This window comes from Kogia breviceps, chromosome 1, assembly GCF_026419965.1.
Source record: "Kogia breviceps isolate mKogBre1 chromosome 1, mKogBre1 haplotype 1, whole genome shotgun sequence".
Lineage (NCBI taxonomy): Eukaryota > Metazoa > Chordata > Mammalia > Artiodactyla > Physeteridae > Kogia > Kogia breviceps.
Window position 1 is genome coordinate 80,166,097 of NC_081310.1, and position 21,734 is coordinate 80,187,830.

Here is a 21,734-nt window from a genome sequence, read left to right on the forward strand (position 1 = left end):
GAATCAAGTACACTCCCATATGTAACTGAAACAAATGTATCATGTAACGATACTTAACCTTACTATGTGTTTTGTACTCTGATCTTTCCCCACCCTATTCTTTTCCTTTAAAAAAAAAAATGCTTGTGTGACTCAATTTATTTCACCACCCAGTGGGTCACAGATGGAAAAATCCTGTAATCATATATCGTAACTGATGTCTCAGATACTTCCTAACTGGAAGCTAAGATCAGTTCATAAACATTTATTTTAAATGTGAGCCCAATACAGGTGAGGCACTGTGCTGAATGCTAAGAGTAAAAGACGAATGAGAGAGATGGTTTCTGCCTTTGGAGGTTTGGCTTTGTGGTCTATAATTCTAGTAGAGGCTAAGGCAGACATATGCATTGGCAGTTCTGGGAGCACAGTGGAGGAGCTCAACTTGGGGGATTCAAAGAATAAAAATTAACTCTAAAGCTACCATTTATATTAAGCTTGCATTTGTTAGCTTTTGTGTTAATCCCTTTGTGTACTTTATTTCACCTAATCCTCACAACCCTATGAGGTCTGAAATAAATGTTATTATAGTCATTTTTAAGACAAGAAAATTGAAGTTTAGATTAAAAATTTGACCAGGTAACACACACAGCTGTGGAAGAAATATAGCCTGGAACTATCTAATTCCAAAACCTATTCTCTTAGCTGCTTCACTTGAATTGAGTCTTGTAGGTGACTTGGTTTCTGAGTTGCTTCTGAACCCAGCTACTTATCCTGACTGTGATTAAGCTTATGAATAAGTCTAAGATTATGATTCTAGTCCCAAATTTCATTCTTAGCAGTTCTGGAAATTCCCCTCTCTAAGGGGTTCTTCACATGAGCCTCCATATCCTTTATGGTGCTCAGTCTACCCACAAAGGACAGGGTGCTGAGTATTTGAGTTCTCAAACTTAAATCTCTCCTCCTCCCAGCTTTATATCATCTGCCCTCTACAAGTCAACGGGAGTATTTTTTCCCAGGGATGTTGCCTGACTGTTGCCAGACTCTTTGGTTAAATCATCTGGAGAGAGCATGGTTTTTTCTGGAATAGTGAATTAATAAGCTAGTTTGGTCCCTAACTGAACTGATATCCATGAATCGGGAAAGAGTTGTCAAAGGAATATACTCACGGAGGTGATGAGGAACCTGATGATGAAGGTGATTTGCTCACTTCGTTAGTCTAGTATCAACCAGGCAAACAGCTTCTGCTGCTCTAAATGTTTAGCATTCATGTATCTGGACTAGCAACTCCCTAGAGCAGTGTGAGTGTTTCAGAATCCCTGTTTATATCAGTTTCCTTTTGCTGCTATGACAACTTACCACAAATTTTGTGGCTTAAAACAACACAGACTTATTATCTTGAAATTCTGGAGGTCAGAAGTCCGAAAACTGGTCTTCTAGGCAAAAATCAAGGTGTCAGCAGGACTGTGTTTCTCCTGGAGGCTCTAGGGGAGAATCTATTCCTTGCCTTTTTCTAGCTTAAAGAGGCTGTCCACATCCCTTGGTTCATGGTCCCTTTCCGGCAATGGCATCACTCCAGCTTCTGTTCCTTCATCCCGCCTCCTCCTCTCTCATTCTGACTCTCCTGTGTATCTCTCACAAGGACCCTTGTGATGACATTGGCCCAATGGGGTACTCCAGGATAATCTCACCGTCTCAAAATCCTTAATCACATCTGAAAGTCCCTTTTGCCATGAAAGTGGCAAAGTCACAGGTTCCAGAGATTAGGAATGTGGACTTCTTTGGAGAGCCTTTATTCAGCCTGCCACACTGTTAAATGCTGGAAAAGGCATTACTATTTCTCCTCCCCTTTTACATGGACATTTTCTTGTTTCTAGCATATAGGAAAGCTGAATAAAAGTCAGATAAATCATATATGAACCTTATACAACTTCCCTGAACAAACAACTCAAGAAAAAGAGAACTTGAACTGTTCAAGTTCAAGTTGAACTTGAACTTGGGGCTACCTTTAAGATTGAAGGTTAGGAAAGGAAAGCAAATTAATTAGTCTGTTTTGTTTTGTTTTCTCTTACCCTGTAATTTGATTTAATAAAATGCAAGCATTAATTGTATTTGCCTGCCATGGCTGTGAACATTTGGAGAAGGGAAGTAACATCCAAGAAAAATAGTGATTCGGTCTCAAAATTTAAAAATTCTTTATTTTGTTTCTCCTCTCCCACATGGTTAAAGTGTAACCTTCAAGTAGGACAAAATGCCCATTTACCCCAGTTATATTGCATTTAAAAGATACCCCTTTAAACCTTATTTGCAATTATTCTGCTCAGTATTAGCTCTCAACCTAAAGGAAGCAAGGACATTTATTTCTCTTTGAATTTGTGGTGAGTTAGCAGAGAGTCCTGTTTACTAATGCATAGTTACAACCAGAGATGGCATTTCTCCCCATTTTATAGATGTGGCAGCTGAAGCTAGAGAGGTTAAGCTGGCATTGGAGCATGAAAGTTTGGCTGATTCTGGTATCTTTGCTTACAGCGGTGCTGCAGCTTTGCATACAGTGCTTTTTATTAGGAAAATGCTCCTTTTCATAATTCTATAATTGAAACATGTTTGGACATTGGATTTCCTATTTAACATTCAGCACTTCTAGAGATTAATTTTCTGCATTTGGGGTAGGAAAATCTCTGCCTTTGCAACTCTCATCTGCTTTTAAATAGGCCTATACTTGGATTTGGGCTTGAGAAATTTATCTCAATCAGTGCTTTCACTCCCACTTTCTTATTTCCTATACACTAGATCAGACTGGACCTCCTTCTTCTACTTGCAGCTAACATGCTAAGGCTGGATGTAAAATACCAGAAGTCTGGGAAGTGGTTATTTCTGTCTCTGAAAGGATAAGTTGGCTGACCCTCATCACAGGGCCCTCTGCATTCTGGGTGGCTCAGGAGTAATTTTTACAAGGCTGTGTGGAGTATCCATCCATTCAGTAGATGCACTGGGAAACTGCTCCTATTGAAATGGGCAGAGAAATTGAAATTTTATTCTATAAATAAAATTCCAAACTGGGCTCAGAACATTCCACAAGTTGTCCCTGGCAAAAATTCAAATAGCATTTAAAGTTAGAAGAAAGTCCAGAATAAAAGAGATGTCATGGTGACCCAAGGTAGCTCTATCCAATTCTATTTTAAAACATTCAGAGGCACTGAGGACTTGTTTTCCTCTGTCTCAGGACATCTTCTGAGCTCTGTGATCATCAAGACAAGCATGATCTGAATTTTCTTATTTTTTCATGGTTGAAGCACTTCACTAGTCATAGACTATTTATTATAACAACAACTTGTATTTTTCATAGCATTTTAGTAGTTTCTAATACATTTTCCCTTAATCTGTCTCATTATCTCCATTATCTCATTATCTCCTTTTCTGCATGTTCCATTCTGCAGAAACTTCTTTCTCCCTTTGCTTTTCCAAGGCCAACTAGGGAAGAGGTAACCTGCACCTGGTGTCTACTTATCCTGGCCAAGGTAGAAGAGTGTAAAGAAGCAGTAAGTGCTGATATATAGAAAGCATTGACTGACAAAGAAAATTGAGTAATTTCTAGCACTTCATACAATTTGAGAATATATTTTCCACTTCATAATGTGGAACATTATTATTCATAATGTGGAATAACATGTCATGTCATATTATAGTACTTTACTTAATCATTACCCTATAGTGAGTCCTTTAGGTTTCCAGTTTTTAACTATTATAAGTAATTCTTGATAAACTCTAGGTGCATAAAGCATCTTCTTCCATGGGATTGTTTTTGAATGATAGATGTTCAGAAGTAGAATAACTGTGTCAAACACTTCTAGTTCTTGAAAATGCATTGCAAATTGCTCAGGGTTTAGACTCATATAACTCATATTAAAATGAAGGACATTTCATTCCATTTAAATATCTTTTTCAAGACCTGAGTCCCTATATTGCAGAAGGGGAAGTGGAGGCACACTGACATAAAATGGCATATCCTAGGATAATCCCAGGTAAATCAGTAGCAACATTCTCAACTTTTAGCCTCTCCAGAGTAAAATGCTTCACTACTGCTATTAATCTCTGTTACCATCCTAAAGTGTTTCCTGAAATGATAAACAGAAAATTTCAATATAAGAAAGTAAAAGAGGATATAAATTACTTCAAAATTCTGCAAACATATTAGGATGTCTGTTGCAAGGAGAGGAAAAAACAGATGCTGTATTTGGTTATGGGATTGTGGATAATACCCCTTATATGCTGCTTTAAAGCTAAGTCAGTATATGTTTTTATAGCAGAAAGAAATTTACATTTATTCTACCAAGTGACAACATGTAAAGTTTGGAACTGAGTTGGTCTTAGAAAAGATTCTTCTGTGCATTATTTATAGATTTCCAGATTATTGGTGCCTTGGGGGCAGAGTTATTGCCAGCAGACCTAGGGAGCTGGTGTCTCTTTACTCATCCTGAACTAAAATTATTATGAGTGGGCCTTAATATACCAGTTGTTCCCGCCTACACACCTAGCCTTGCCTTCTCTAGGATAACTTTGTTTATTCTTTAGAGGTTAGTTTCAGCATTATCTCCTTTTGGAATTATTTTTGGAACCTACTTCTGGATGTTCTCTATAGCCAGAGCACACTCTGCCTTCTCTGTTACTGCATGTGGCTAGTTAGTTTACTTGGTATTTTACATACTCTATAAGTTTATTGGAAGAAGGGACTGTCTTTTGTCTCTAAATCTTCAGTATCTTACAATATTTCTAGCACATAGCAGATCCTCAGTTAAGAACTTTCTGGAGAACATTCCCTGCAAGGCTCATGTGAATATCTGTTTGGTAGGTGTCTCTTTACTATGGAATGGATACAGCAGGTTATCAAATCTTGATGCCATTATACATTCAAATTGTATTTATTCATTGTTTAAGAAATATACATCAAATTCCTGTTATGATCTAGACTTCTTAAATGCTGGGTACCTGATAGTGAATGATATAAAAACCCTGCCTTCAGGGTGCTGACATTCTAGACAGGTCACAATGCACAAGTATATATTACTGCTGTAACTTGACCTCACAGTTCCTTAACTCTAATTCACTTCAGCACACCATGAACACAGCCATCCTTTGTAGCTCATCCTCACTCCAAGTTCTCTATCCTTAGGATCCTTAACACTGAAATTATATTCCCTGACCACAAGGTCAAGTCTTCCATCTCTTCATTCTTTCTGAATATTCAGTTTACCTTATCACTTACTCCTTCATATCTTCCAGGCCATCTGCTCTTCATTCATCTCCCTACTGACCTGAGACCTCGGGGTCAGCTATTCGAATCATTTTCAGCACTGCTTTAGAATCTCTTACTGCCCCCACCCTTGGTAACCCTCAGTTAATTTTATTATCCTCTGGGATTCTATAAGCTTTGTTCCAGTACATTGTAAAACCACAATGAGAAGGAAGACTCTAGATTCATTCTTTCTAATATCGGGGAGGTTAATGGGCAGCTCTTCTCCTCCTCCCCTGACTCTTCCTCTTCCCCTAAAAGTGCAATCCTCAAAACCTCTGATTTCAGTAATAGGAATAAAATCAAGATGCAAACTTGCATGTTCGGTGTTATTTCTATTTTGTGGAATTCACACAGGCATATAAACTGAAGAGCAGCTAAAAAGAAATACATGAAAATCTTTCTCAAAGTTGCCTTTAAGTGGTAGAGTTTTTTATTATTTTTTTTCCTGTACGCTTTTCTCCTTTCCAAAATTACTGGAAAGAACACATAATTCTTTAAAAATCATTAAAATCAGGCACTATAAAGGAAGGAAAAAGTAAAAGATTATGCAAATAAAAGATTAGGTGAGAACAGGAAAAAAATCATCTATCTCTTGATGTTTGGTCAGGGCCTCTGAGATAGACTGAGCCACAGCCTCGGCAGTCCCCAGTGCCTTGTCAATAGTGGTTGTTAATGAAACCTGCATTGCCAGGACCAAGATTAAAAAGCACAAGCTTACGTTTTAGAAGTAGGTGGAGAGACCATATACCATCCCTGAGTGATGTGGCTGAATTCAGAGAAGATTATTTTCACATCTTTTTTTTTTTTTTTTTTTTTTTTTTCCGGTACGGGGGCCTCTCACTGTTGTGGCTTCTCCGGTTGCGGAGCACAGGCTCCGGACGCGCAGGCTCAGCGGCCATGGCTCACGGGCCCAGCCGCTCCGTGGCATGTGGAATCTTCCCGGACCGGGGCACGAACCCGTGTCCCCTGCATCGGCAGGCGGACTCTCAGCCCCTGCGCCACCAGGGAAGACCTCACATCTCTTTGAAAGTGTGATGTCAGTGTCTTGGCTGATTCAGGGGACAGGGAAGAGAATTTATTAGATATCTGCATGTCTAATAACCTCATAAGGCAAAGTGAGGAAAATAATTATTTGAACTGCCTTTTATCTGTTTACAGTATTAAGAGGTTTCTCTGAACCTTGAGGAATACCAGCATGAAAAATGTTCGTTCCTTTTAGGATAAAGACAGTGCAGGGGGAAAATAAGTCATAAAACTCAAAGTTGTTGCAGATGCACAGTGATGCTTGTAGCTCCTGGTAGCTATTGAGGACTTAGCACTACAGAAAACTGCCTCCCAGAGTTCCATCTGGCCACGGCCACGCTCAGTGAATAGATCCTGTTGAGTGAAGGGTGTAATTGCAGCCTGTACTGGAGAAAAGTGGATGTTACTATATCTATGCCAAGTCAGCTCACACTTAGTCAGCATGCAGAGGGAGACTCACAAGTGATGCTCTGTCTATTCTGAGGGGCTTTGCCAGTTAAGCATTCTAGCTTGCAGAGGTTATAATGATAGGTCTTGAGATGAGAAAAAAAATTATAATCTCTCTGTATTTATTATACAACAGTCTTGTGCTCTGCATCTGTGACTTCTACCCTATTTGCATTTGAATGTATGTTTTTGCAATTCTGTTGCCAAATGGGGGATATTGGCAATATTTGGAGCAGAGAAGATATACTTAGTGTCTCTCTTGGCAAGAGAAAAAAAGAGCTGAGAAGTCTCATAGCTTGTTCACTAATGGCCTTCCCAATTTTGATTGAGTCTATTTCCATCGCCTCTCCTGGCTGTCAGCTTATTCCCTTTGCCTTTTAGGGACAATGCCAAGTGTTATTACAGAAAGGACTCAGGGGAGGCATGAATATTTGGAGGAATGTGGGTAGAGATAGGGAAGTATAAAATAGTGGATGACTCACTTTTCAGGATAGAACCTATGTAAAAAGTCATACTTGCCACTTCCTTTTTAGGATTTTAATTCATTTGTCACATGGCATCTGTTATACCAGTACTCAGATACTCCATTGTGAGCTCTGTATGTATTGGGGATGAGTTGGTTTCCCAAGAAACAAATTTGTGTCAGGATTTGAGTCTAAATTGCATCTCCTCCCCCACTGCAGCACTGCCCACACTTCCCTTCACCTCACTTTCTCAGGGGTCATTTCCCTGGAGTCAAGGCGGTACAAAGGAGGCTCCTGGCAAAAGTGTGGGTAGAAATAGGGCATATTGGACGAGTAAAGTTTGGAGTCAGACAGATACAGCTTTCAAGTTCAGGCTTACCACCAACTAGCTGGATAATCTTGGGCAAATTACTTCATCATTCTAGGCCTCTTGTTTCCTCATCTGTAAAATAGCAGTAACAGTACCTACTGAATTTTGTGACAATTGAATGAGATAATGCCTGGAAAGTATCAGTCAGTCAATAAATGGTGGTGGGTGGTGATGGTTGCCCACAGTATAATAATAACAGTCGTTTAATTCAAGATTAGTGCTGAGGAAAATTCCAGTGTAAGAAAACACGTTGAACTGTGAAGTACGCACAGGCAGTCTGAAGACTATTACCTGTAGATGTCTTTGTTTCTAAGTTGGCACTACTTGTGAAACCCTACCATTCAAAAATCCTCAGAGCTAGAGCATCATGTATTAAAGAAAGTAGGCCACAGTTCTCCTTGTCCTTCTGGCCCTTTTATATCTGCAAGGGTTGATTGTGGATATAAATTTAAAACATAAAAAAGAGATGCTTGAACATTAGAAAGATTTATTTGAATCAGAATCTAGAAACTCATGTCAAACGAGCTTTAAATATATGGAATTAGAACAGGGTGTGTGTTTGGGCCCCAGTAAACAGCAAACTTGAGCAATCTTCCTGTCGTACTACATATCCCCCACTATCTGAGACAGCCACACTGAGACTAATCCCTTAACATATTTTATCTTTTATCAAGGGCCTTAAAAGAAGACCAGTGTAAATAGATCAGAATATGTTCCTTAACTTTTTAAAGAAGAATTAACCTTTTAGTATAAAAATAGTAAGAAATTTTTAAAAAGGAAGATATTCACTCTTATTTTCTACCATCGTAACCCCCCAGCCTTTTTACTCCTCTGGATTCTCTGCTACTCTGTATAACCTGTATCTGTACACATTTTTACTATAGTATAAATCTTAGTCCTAATCTTTTCTTGCTGATGTTATTTTAAATCACCTTTAGGGATTCTAAGTAGTTAGATGAAGCTGCAGTGTTTGAGGAGGGAAGTGTAGATGAAGAACTGGTTTTCCCTTGGACTCCCCCTAATACTCCTGCCTCAAGGTTAGAGTTTGGGGGAGAAAGCCTTGAGGAGGGGAAAGGTAAAGAGGAAGTTGGAAGGGGGTCCTGAGGAGCAGTTAATACTCAGGTTGGGGGGAGCAAAATCAAGCCCTGAACACACCCTTTATTTTCCTCTTTTGGGGCCTTTGTCATGTTTCCTTATGTATTCATACCTATCCTCCAAGGCCTGAATTCAGTGTTCTCTGTTTTCTGTAGATTTCCTAGACCCTCCTCTCCTCATGGGGACAAAATTCATTGCTGTCTCATTTATGTTCTGCGATTTCTGTTTTCAATCTCATCCTTCCACCGATTATCTCTTTGAATCCTGTCCACCTCCCCCCATAGACAACTCTGAGCACCTTGATTTCAGCGCATTTCTTTTTCACCTTTATGTTTTTGGAGCTTGTCATACAAGCAACTTCTCAATAAGTGTTTATGAAATGGAACGAAAAACTCTAAAAATAGCAACCAAGGCCCAGTTTTTTGCTCTTAAGTGCTGGGATGGCAGATTGCTTTTCCTCCTCCTGAACTTTTGTTCATAATAAGAAAGCCATATAAGAAGGAGTTTGAGAGACAGAAAGTGCCTCTGGGAGATGGCCTTTGTCCCTCAGCCTCACCGTGAAGGAAGGGTGGTGGTGCTCGATCAAGTGGGGGGCGGGCAGACTGTGTGGTGCCCCGATGACCTGAGTGTATGTGATTGCCTTGGGGAGACAGCCTGAAAAAGCAACCACCACTTTGGGGGTTTGGACACTCTTATGGGAAGAAGTAGCCCTAGGTTAGTCATCTTAATAGGCTGACCAAGGAAAAGAAACTAATGGGGCCTCGACAGACAGCAGCTCCTTAGATATAGTTTGGGGTGGTTTTGGTCTGCGATACTAGTATCTTGTAGTGTTCAAAGAAGTGTTGCAGACCTACTTTGTAATGTTGAAGTTGTATGATTGCCATCTTGCCCTTGCTCATGAGTAATATGGTCCATTAACACAATCCATTGCTTTTCTCAGTCCACAAATTAAACAGACCAAAATACAAGGCAATAACACCAAATATGCAGTTTGCAAAGGATGGTCTATGGCTGCCTTATAGAAAATATCCCTCTGCAGACTCCATCTTGGTGTTGCCCTTTGGTAAGGAAGGACCCAAGTTTCAACCCCTCCTCCCAATGTTATGAGAGACCAGACTAGTGGGACCAGTGAGCCGCTCACATCTTGGAAAGGAGCCATATGAATGGCCATTTTCGAGAAATGCAAAATTGAGTGCTTGGCTAGTCCTAATGTAATTGAAACTACCATACTTAGAAAACTACTGGAAGAAATCACCAGAGCACAGTTTGACAGCATCAGAGTATCAGAATGTAGCAGATAGCTCTGAGAGGGGCAGTTATTTTCTGATCATCCTCAACCTAATCACCCTGGAAAACTGTAGGAAAAGCTAGTACTGTGGGATATTGAATGTTGATGTATTGTTTGGGTCCAGTATCTTCAGAGCTCCTTATCAGCAAGTCAGGAAAATGTGGGTAATACACCAGGCAGAAATGAAGTGGGTGAACAGCTGGTAGGTGGGTTGTACTTGGAAAATGTTTGATTCTTCAAATTAAGCAGGAGAGTGTCTCAGCAAAAATTAGTAAGTATGGGGAATTCCCTGGCGGTCCAGTGATGAAGACTCCGAGCTTCTACTACAGGGGGTGCAGGTTCAATCCCTGGTTGGGGAACTAAGATTCCACGTGCCGTGCAGTGCAGCCAAAAAAAAAAAAAAAAATTAGTAAGTATGATTTTAGTGGAATTGGTATCAGTATTGACACACTGGTGAGGTAGCAAGCAAAAAGATAAGGCTCACTGAGGGAGAGTTCGGTTCATTTACACAAGAAAAGCATGTAAGGTAAAACATGCAGGTAACATGTATTGATAAGAAAGAAGTATCCTTGGGGAAAGATTATATATGTACATCTATGCAGGAGAGCTGTAAGTGCCCTGGTGAACCACATGCTAGCTGAGCATGAGTCATTCATTGACTGATGTTTTTAAAAAAAAAAAAAAACTAGAAACACTTGAATTTGAGAAACTAGGACAAGGGTATACATTGTTTCTGGGCTTGGGTAATAGAGAAAAATTTACCAACATATGGTACTGCTCTGTGTGTGTGTGTGTGTGTGTGTGTGTGTGTGTGTGTGTGTGTGTCTGTGTGGCCAGGCTTGGAGACTGTCTCTAGCATACCGCAATTCTCTTTGCACTTTGGTTTATCAGATATTGTCACAAATTGCAATCCCCTAGACATATAACCTGTGTTTCTTCACCATGTGCCCCTTCTCTGGGGGAGCATCAAATTCCTTACCAACCTTTTGGAGCAGCTGAGTGAGCCCCACTCTCTGGCAATATGAGAGGGAACTTGAGCTGTTAACAGAGTTAAAGTGATTTTTAAAAAAATCTCCTGAGACTACAGAAAGCCCATTAACTCAGTACTCATCCAAAGTGACCTCTCTACCCTTCTGGTTATTGCTTCATAGGCAGGCAGCCAGCTCAGGGTGAGTGTGGGGTTGGGGAGAAGGTGAAGTATCTTGTGGCATATGCATCGCCTTGTTGTAACGTGCTCCTGATCTAGAATGTGGACTCTTCGGAGCAAGGAGAATTGAATGAGATCATGCCTGGAAAGCTATTGGAAAGCCTTGGAAAGTATTAAAATGGGTTTTAATACTATTAGCATCTAGGAGAATAGAATTGTGTAATTACTGCAAGGAACCTTAGAAATTCATGCATGTCTTTTACACATATTTAAGGAAGCTGAAGCCCAGAGGTAAAAGTGACTTATAAGCCCCTTAGTAGCTTACCATCTCAAATTAATGAATTGTGTACTGAAGCCAATAGGTAACCCAAGACAGTGTCTTAAAGCAGAAATGAAAATTTTGTCTGCATTTGATCTATACGAGGGTGACAGCCTCAGAGACCTATAAGGAGCCAGGCTAGTATCATAAATGAGCGCACGAGCTGGGATTACAAGAAGAGGGAGTGACGGGAACTGTGACAAACTGGAGAACGTGTCTTTTCTGTTTAAAGGCAGCAGGTTATCCCTCTGTGTGGGAAGGCAGGCCCTGTATTGCCAGACCCATTCATTTTGCAAGAGAAGTTAGAAATGGATCTACCTTGTATTGACCAAATCAAACATGTTGGATGGGCTGAATTTGGCCTGAGGAATGGCTTTGCTCCTGACAGCAGATACACAGTTACCCAGGTCTGTGGGCTGAGCACAAAGGAATCCATCCAATGCATGAATAGCAGCAGCTAATTATACGTTTTTTCCCCACAAATTTTTCAAGACATTGTTCTAGCTGATAGTTTCAAAATCCTTGCCCTACTTTTTCTCAACAGAGGGAAATCCATAAGTAGTACATTCATCTCTTTCCTTCTTCACTCTCAGGGAAAGTTTTTAATAAGAAGTGGAGAAGGGGAAGAGACAGAGGGCCTGGAAGAACCCCAAGCTGGTGATCTGCTTTTGAATAATAAGGAATCACCAGGTGGTGGGTATAGTCCAGCGTGCCTTGTCTGGTACTTTCATGTCCATCTGGAATTTAACAAAGTGAAGATTTATGCCAAGATCCAGCCCTGAGGCAGAGAAGAAAGAACACCAACAGTTTCTAAATAAATGCCAGGCTCTCTTCCGCCTCTCTGAATGTCTTCTGGCTTTTAAAAAGAGAAGCCTTCTAAATCTCTGGCAATATAATTATTTTTAGAACAACTAACTGGGAGTACCCAAGGGTTTAAGGAATAAGCTAAATGTTGAAAGCATCTCTCTGTAGGATTATTGCAATCATCTCTCTGTTTCTGCCTTCCCCACCCAGAGAGTCTGTTGTCAAAACATTAGCCAGACCTTTTAAAACATTTGTCACTCAGTTCACCTCTTTTTTTTTTTTTTGACTCACAAGACTCCAGTGACTAAATTTCTGTCAATGTCCCAAAGGCTTTATACAATCTTCCCTCTGCCCGACTTTCCTATTATTTCCTTCACCTCACCTCCTGCTCCTCAGTCTGCCCAGCAACACTGGCCTCCTTGTTGTTCCAGAAATGCTCTGGCATGCTCCCTCCTAAGAGCCTTTGCTTAGAAGACTCTGCCCAAATATTCATATTATTGATTCTCAGAGAAACTTTGCCTCCTGAAAATTGCAATCCCCTTCTCCTCCCCATAGCTCCAGGATTCCCTACCTCTATTCCCTACATGAATTTTTTATAGTATCTGTCCCCAATTGCTACTGTACATTTTACTTTTTTGTTTCCTTTTACTATAATATTTGTTCCATGAGTGCGGGCATTTTGGTCTGTTTTGTTCACTGCTACATTTGTGGAGCTGAAAACTGGTGCCTAAAAACATAGTAGGTGCTTAACAAGTATTTGTTAATACATTTTGAAACATTTTTTTCCCCTTCTGTGCTAGGAATGGTGGCCTTCACTGTGCTGGAAAGATACACCTCTGGCTACTGCATCATGGTGTTTTTAACATTTCCATTAATACACTTTGTCTGTTTTCCAAGTTTTCTAGGTCAATTCTACTTCCTAAACATATCTTGATTTTTTTTTTTTTTTGCTTCTCTCCATTTCTCCTATCCTATCCCTTACTTAAAACTATCACAACTCTTGCTTTCCCCAACTATTTTTGTTCCCTCTATACAGTGTCACTCAACAGCCAGAGTGATCTAAAGTCTAAATCTGGTCCCTTATCGTTCATTCCCTCCTTTAAAATCCTTCAGTGGTTTCCCATTGACCTGCACATAAAACTCATATCCTTACCCCATCCCTCAGGGCCCTGCATGGTCTGGTTGCAAGACTGGCTTTCTCTGTTCTTCTAACAGGCCAAGTTCCTCTCTGACTCAGGGTCCTTGCTGTTCCCTCATGATGGAACACTCTTCTGTTCCCATTTTTCATCTGGCTGACATTCTCTTCATCTCAGTGTAAATGCTCTTTTCTCTGAGTTTCTCTGAGTCTCTCTACTAGTTAAATTACTCTGCATATTCCTTCATAGCACTTGCTACAATAGTAATTCAGTGCTTGTGGAACTGTTTGTCCAATGGCTGTCTCTACAAATACCTATTGAGGATAGAAACCCTTCCTGTGGGGTTTGTCTTTGTCTTTCCAGCACTTAACACTGTCCCTGATACATAGTACTAGCTTAATGATTATGGAGAAATAAATAAAAATAGATGTCTTGCCACCCAGGGATTGGACACTGTGTGGGGTGGTATCTCATTAATTAACGATGTGTTTCTCTCAACAGAGATTATTTTGCAGAAGATGATGGGGAGATGGTACCTAGAACAAGTCATGCAGCAGGTAAGGAGGTTGTGGGCCTTGCTTTGCTAAATTCTTGGCCTCCTGCTGATCATAATTCCCTTAAATTATAGATCCTTTAATTTCACCATGGCATGTAGTATATAATTCCCCACCTTCCCAGAACGGTGCAGTAAATCATAACTGAAATACTTATGTGAACTCTTCATATATTTTTTTTAATTTAAAAAATTTTTTTTAATTAATTTATTTATTTTTCGCTGCATTGGGTCTTCATTGCTACACGCAGGTTTTCTCTACTTGCGTCAGGTGGGGGCTACTCTTTGTTGTGGTGCACGGGCTTCTCATTGCTGTGGCTTCTCTTGTTGTGGAGCACGGGCTGTAGGTGGATGAGCTTCAGTAGTTGTGGCACATGGGCTTCAGTAGTTATGGCTTGCAGGCTTAGTTGCTCTGTGGCATGTGGGATCTTCCTAAACCCGTGTCCCCTGCATTGGCAGGAAGATTCTTAACCACTGCAGCACCAGGGAAGTCCCAACTCTTCATACTTTTAACAGATCTGTAATTGCAAGTTAAAGTCACTTGTAAAATGATTAAGATAGATTCCTCCACTGAAATGAAATCTCTAATATACCATTAAAATGAGTATAATAACAATGTCAACCTCATAAATGAGATTAGAAAAGCTCTTAGTACAGAGCTTGTCAAGGAATAAATACCCAGTAAATATTATTATTATTAATGTATTCATAATAGTATATCATTTCTGCACTAACATTAGTTAGGGGTCTACCTAAATTACAAAACCAGAGTGAAAATAACTCTCTTTGGGGGGCTATTTTTCACAAAAACTTTTAGTCACTTGGTGTTTTACTTACTTTGCTAAGTGAGTTGCTTTTTCACACCAGCCTTGAAGCACAGATTGTTCATATGCACAATGTAGAAAAAAGTTTTTAATTTGAATGTGTTAAGGACTTTGGAGTCACTTAAAATTAGCCTTTGTAATTGTATATGTGAAATCTATAAATTCTACGGGCCTACCATACTCATTTTGAGCATCAGGAGTCTCCATTTTGAGGTAAAAATTGAAGGACTAGGGCAAAACAGAAGGGGAATGAAGAAAATGCCTACGATAATCAAGATATTAGGTTGGGTACGTTCACTGATTATTTCATTTAATCCATATAAATGCTCTGTGAGGTAAGCATTATTATACCCATTTTTACAGAGGCAGTGATGCTCAGCAAAATTAAGAGATTTACCTAAATTCCCACAATTAGCAAGTGGTCAGGATTCATATCCAATCTTTTTTTTCTTTAACATTTTCGTTGTGTCCATATCCAATCTTCAAAGGCTCTTATCTTTCTACCATATCCTATGAATCTAACTGTAATGTATTGTTGTTTTATCAATCTTTTTCCATTTAATTGCCTATTTAATTTCACCTAAATGTGGAAAAAAGCATTTTTTTCTAACTTATTTTAATTAAAACGTTTGCATTTACTTAGAAATATCAAGTTATCAACAAAACCATTACTATTACTATTATTATTATTAATTTGCAATCACAGTGTGGTATACAATTAACAGAACAACAATTATTTTGAACAAGCTGAATCAAAGACAATTGAAAATGTGAAAAACCCCAACTCTATCTGTAAGTAATTTGTGCTGTGTACCAATAAAACCTGCTTTAAATTTCTGTGCTAATTTAAACCCCTGTACTCTATCAGGCAAGGTTAGTGGCTATTGAAAATACCATTAAGGGACTTCCCTGGTGGCGCAGTGGTTGAGAATCCGCTTGCCGATGCAGGGGACGCAGGTTCGTGCCCCGGTCCGGGAAGATCCCACATGCTGCGGAGCAGCTGGGCCCGTGAGCCATGGCCACTGAGCCTGCGCGTCCAGAGCTGTGCTCTGAAACGGAAGAGACCACAACAGTGAGAGGCCTGCGTACTGCATTAAAAAATACCATTAAGGATAGGGCTATCTAAAAACACACTTGATAGTATGTTATTTTTACAAACATGAAAAGACATGTACAATGTCCAGTTTAAAAACAAATCATATAAATCATATGGCCTTACATTCCCCCCCCCCTTTTTTTTTTCTTTAAAATTGGTTATGTAATGAGTAGTTAAATACTTCTAGACAAGAAAAAACCTGCTCTGGAACCATACTGTTTATCATCATTATTTTTTTTTAATCTTCATCTTCTTCATATTTCTCTTTTTCATCATCATCTTGACCCTTTTGTCTTTCTTCTTTTTCTTTCTTTCTTTTTTTTTAAACAGGGAATGCTCTTCTTTTTTTTGGCGGTGTCCTGTGGCTTGTGGGATCTTAGTTCCCTGACCAGGGATTGAACCCCGGCAATGAGCATTTAAAAAAAAATTCTGAGAAGTTAATTGAAGCATCTGGGGACTTTTTCTTGCATTCCTTCTGGAAAGTTTGTAGAAAGAAAGAGAAAGAGGGAAGGAGGGAGGGAGGCATATATTCTCCCATCCCATAGGTTGCCCTTTCATTCTATTGATGGTTTCCTTTGCTGAACAGAAGCTTTTTAGTTTGATGTAGTCCCACTTGTTTATTTTTCCTTTTGTTGCCTTTGCTTTTGGTGCCCATGCATATATGGTCCATTAATTTTCGACAAAGGAGATAAGAATATACAAGGGAGGAAGGAAGGAAAGAGAAAAGAAAAGGGGGGAAAAAAGAAAAGAAAAGGAAAAGACAAAAAGAGAGCATATTATGGTATTTTTTTTCTTGGCCCTTTCAGATCGCCTTTGCCCATGTGTCTATGTCTAGTTAACTTTTCCTCAGTGGGGCACAGAGTCACCTAGAGCCCATTTCACTCTCACTTGTACTGACACTGTCTATGGATCTCAGTGTGTTGCTATGCCTGTCATTCTTTCTGATTAAAAAAAAAATTGTTCAGTAATAAAGGTGCATTGCTTCTTACCGTCAGCCAAGAAAGATGTAGTTTTCTATGTCTTCTGCCTGAGTCCACAACCCCAAGCCCACCTCAATCGGAGGTCATTTGCGTACCATGCTTGAAGGAAGCCCTAATTTCTTATTCTTTCACGGTGTTACTTCTCCAAGGCAGGCCTAGGGTGAGTAGCAGCTTAGTCTTCACTAGCTTCTCCCAGGGCAGTGCTTCCTTTGGTTAATGGAAAGACTGTGTCTCTTCCCCTTTGCCTGCTTTTCCCTGACTCTCAGGCCTGTTACAATCCCCTTCCCTGCTAAAATAACACAGTATTAGCATATTGCTAGGAAGGTTGAACGGAAGGAATGTGGGATTGGTTCTGCCACTTTTTGCAATGTAGTCTTGGGCAAGCAAACTTGCTGAACCTTTATTTACTCATTAGTTAAATGAGTGTAATAATCACATCAGTCTATTTCACTGGTTGCAGTAACTGTAAATGAAATTATTCCTATACAATAACCTAAAAGATCCTCTGTAGAGATACTTTGTAGAAATACTTCTTAGCTAATAGCTTGATTTTTTATTTCAAATAAAGCTATTTCAGTTATCTTTGGTCATGTGACACAGCACTCTAAAACTTAGTGGCTTAAATACGTATAGCTGATTCAGTTTGTTATACAACAGCAACTAACACAACAATGTTAAGCAATTATACTCCAATAAAGATGTTATAAGTAAATAAATACATGAATAAATAAATAAATAAATAAAACTTAGTGGCTTAAAACAGGGGTCAGCAAACTGCAGCCCATAGGCCCAATTGCCAGTATTTGTAAACAAAGTTTTATAAAAGCACAGTCATGCTCATTCACCAACATATTTTCTGCATCTTTGAGCTATCAGGTCAGAGTTGAGTAGCTGTGACAGAGTTGATGCCCATGAGCCTAAAATATTTACTGTCTGGCCCTTTAAGAAAAAGTTTTCCCACTCAAGGCTTAAAACAACAATGTTTTATTATTTCTCACAATCCTGGATGTTAGCAAACTGGGCATTTCTTCTGTTGGTCTCACTTGGGATGACTCAAATAACTGCCATCACTCAAATAATCTGACAGCTTTTTTTTAATGTCTTCATTGGAGTATAATTGCTTTACAGTGGCGTGTTAGCTTCTGCTGTATAACGAAGTGAGTCACCTATACGTATACATATATCCCCATATCCCCTCGCTCTTGAGCCTCCCTCCCACCCTCCCTATCCCACCCCTCTAGGTGGTCACAAAGCACTGAGCTGATCTCCCGGTGCTATGCGGCTGCTTCCCATTAGCTATGTGTTTTACATTTGGTAGTGTATATATGTCCATGCCACTCTCTCACTTCATCCCAGCTTCCCCTTCCGCCCCCCCACCCCGTGCACTCAAGTCCATTCTCTACTTCTCTGTCTTTATTCCTGCCCTGCCCCTAGCTTCATCAGTACCGTTTTTATAGATTCCATACATATGCGTTAGCATATGGTATTTGTTTTTCTCTTTCTGACTTACTTCAATCTGTATGACAGACTCTAGGTCCATCCACCTCATTACAAATAACTCAGTTTTGTTCCTTTTTATGGCTGAGTAATATTCCATTGTATATATGTGCCACATCTTCTTTATCCATTCGTCTGTCAATGGACACTTAGGTTGCTTCCATGTCCTGGCTCTTGTAAATAGTACTGCAGTGAACATTGTGGTACATGTGTCCTTTTGAATTATGGTTTTCTCAGTGTATATGCCCTGTAGTGGGATTGCTGGATCGTATGGTAGTTCTATTTTTAGTTTTTTAAGGAACCTCCATACTGTTCTACATAGTGGCTGTGCAAGAGGGTTCCCTTTTCTCCACACCTTCTCCAGCGTTTATTGTTTCTACAATCTGACAGCTTGACTGGGACTGAGCATCCGAGACAGCCTTTCTCAAGTGTCTGGCAGTGGTGACTGGCATCTTCATTCCCCCTGTACTTGGCCTTTCCTCCCCCTGGAGGGTAGTCTGGGTTTCTTCACAGCAAGGTGGTCTTGGGGTTTTAGGAAGGCAAGGACAGAAATGCAAGGCCTCTCAAGGCCTAGTCTCCTGAAGGCACCCAACAGAAGCATTTTCATCACATTCTCTAGGTCAAAGCAAGTCACTAAGCCAACCCAGATTCAAGGGGTAGAGAAATAGACCCCACTTCTTGATGGCAGGAGAAGGAACATCACATGACAAAGGCGTGTGGACATAACCTAGTGTGCTGTGCTGGGCACCACTACTAATATGATCTACCACAGACTACTGTATGTGAACTGCTTCTCTGTGGCCTAGAATTGGTTCATATTTTGCAGAAACCAAATTCTGCTGGAACATGCAGGTTGGGATGATCATAGTGCCACTATTTTATAAAATTTTCTGTTGTTCTGTTTCACTGGCAGCTTTTCTTAGTGACACCAAAGATCGAGGCCCTCCAGCGCAGTCACAGACCTGGAGAAGTGGTGAGAAGGTCCCCTTTGGGCATTCCTTGAGAGCATTTGAGAGACCCCTTCAGGTGCAGACCCAGGCTCTTCGAGACTTTGAGAGGGTAAGTCACCTGGGTGGATAATTGTTATCCCAGTTAGAAGGAGTTTCAGGGGATAGTGGTGTCTTATAAAAATATGACCCATAGTTTAGCTTGGATTATGGGTATTCTTATCAAAATGTTGTCTCCTTCAGTAGCATTTATCCCAATAAGCTTATGCACTGTTAGCTATATGCTGAGCACTGTGGTTCTTGGGCAATTGCCTGTACCACTATTTCTGTCTTAACATTTTTGCCCCTGGTTTACTTCTCAGATAAATATAGGAAGTTTAAATGGCACACTGAGAATCTGTAGGTGGGCCGTAGTGAGCCCAGGAGACCTCAGTCAGCTGGCATTATATGCTCTGCTGCTGGCTTCGACCACTCTGGATATCTGGATACCATCTGCAGCATGAGGTGGCTCAGCCAAAGCCATTTGCTTCTCAACAAGAATCTGGCATTGTTGCTTGAAACTCCTGATTTAACTCTTGAAGTGCTCTGCATCTTGATAGGTTTATCCTTAGATTTGGCCAAAAGCCAAATTACTGACAATGTAATACAGGCCCCCAGCTCCCTGTTCCCTGGTTTGATCCAAGGAAGTCTGCACAATAGAACCTATCCACTGGAACCTACCTACTGGGACCTATCTACGGCCTGGAAAGAGCACCCAGGATTTCTTACATCCCTGTGTGCTAAAAAAGGAAACAGCTCTTTGGTGCCCCCTGGGGGTTGCCCAGGAATCAGGACACATATGAATACTGTGCAAAAATGCCCTGAGGTGTGTGGGTTTCTTTCATTCTTGAATTGATAGCTTTTGTTATATAAAATAAAAATTCCATCTTCAAAAAAAGGTTAATAAAGTAGTGTTGACATGCGTTTACCCTGTCTTCTTTCAATTTGCAAATAGAAATGTTTCTCTAGGACCTAACCCTACCAGACATTCCTGTGGACAAAGAATATGTTCCATATAATGTGTGCCTGAGAATCTAAACAGCCTCCTCTTGGTTTTTGTGCTCAGAGTTGTCATGGCCACCGTTTTTTTTTTTAAAAAAAAGACGAAGAGTTTGCAGGAATATTAAGTGGTTTTGAAGATGAACCCTCTGAACAGCTGTGGTGCTGGTGGTAGGAGTGGGGGCAGTACCAACCACCCCTTCCTCTTTTCCGCCTTTTGCATCTCCTGCAGTGCAGAAAGGGTGAGCAGAGCTGTGACATTCCCCAAAGCTGTGAGGGTGCTCTCTGAAAGGCAGTCTGCCTGCATGTTCCTTTTGATGGAGAGGTGATTTGGATCACAGAAATGAAGGGTGTCACCTCCACTGATCAGGTGAATGCCCAGGTGCTGTGGGAGAGGGAAAATAATGGGCTGAGCTGGGTGATGAGCAGGGGTCAGCTGACTTTCAACCGTGGAGTCCTAAGTCTTTTTCTCTGAGCAATAAGGTCTAAATATCACTGGTTAGTCCTTACTTCTCAATGCTGGGAACCACTGACAGAAACCAAGGTAGGATGCAGAGAAAAGGCCAATAAGAGATATTTTACATGTCTCTCCCCTATGTGTCAAGCAATATATAAATAGCAATGAGGCTACAGCACATACATTTGTCAGAATGGTCATTGTCAGTAAACCAAGCTGTGACCTGCTCACAGGTCTGTTCATTCTTACATCCATTCATCCATCCATTCATTCTGTAGACTTTGAATGATAGCACCTGCTGTATGAAGAATCTCCACGAAAGGATTTGAAAATCAGAGGAAACATTAGTTAGAAAAAGAAAATGTAGGAGGGAGAGTGACACATTCCAATGTCCCACCCTAAAAACTGGGAAAACACTAAATAACATGATATTTTCTCTAAAGTTTAAATCATGCATTCAGTAGCCTTGGGATAAAGGATGAGATCTGTACTCGGAAAGGGGAAAGGGACATATTAAAGGTTTGTGCCAGAGAAAGGTTGGCTCCTCCAGGGCATGAAGCAGATGTCAAAGAGATACAGGCCTGGGCTGGGCATCCAGGAATCCATCTGTCTTAGTCCATTCAGGCTACTATAACTCAGACTGGGTAGCTTATAAACAACAGAAATTTATTTCTCACAGTCCTGGAGGCTGGAAGTCCAAGATCAGGGCACTAGCACGGTTACCTTCTGGTGAAGGCCCTCTTACTGGTTCATAGCTGATGCCTTTTCACTATGTTCTTACATAGCAGAAGGGGCTAGGGATCTCTCTGAAGCTTCTTTTATAAGACATGAAACCCAAAGGCCCATCTCCTAATACAGTACCGTCATCTTTGAGGATTAGGATTTCAACATATGAATGGGGGCGGGGGGACACATTCAGACCATGGCGCCATCCTTACTTCACTTATCCCTGCAACAAATACTTGATCACTTCAAATAAG

General features: G+C 40.4%; 1 protein-coding gene across 20 annotated transcripts in view; it reads left to right on the plus strand.

The window, feature by feature from the left end:
• Nucleotides 1-21,734, plus strand: part of LOC131761076 (myomegalin) — a 223,919-nt gene that overhangs the window by 32,784 nt on the left and 169,401 nt on the right. For all 20 annotated transcript variants that reach the window (XR_010840732.1, XR_010840750.1, XM_059071456.2 and 17 more), the window contains exons 2-3: nucleotides 13,864-13,919; nucleotides 19,226-19,371. Coding sequence is in view for 18 of the 20 variants with exons in the window: in XM_059071456.2 (XP_058927439.2) it covers nucleotides 13,864-13,919; nucleotides 19,226-19,371 (202 nt within the window). In the remaining 2 variants the exon portion in view is untranslated. The remainder of the gene's footprint in view (nucleotides 1-13,863; nucleotides 13,920-19,225; nucleotides 19,372-21,734) is intronic.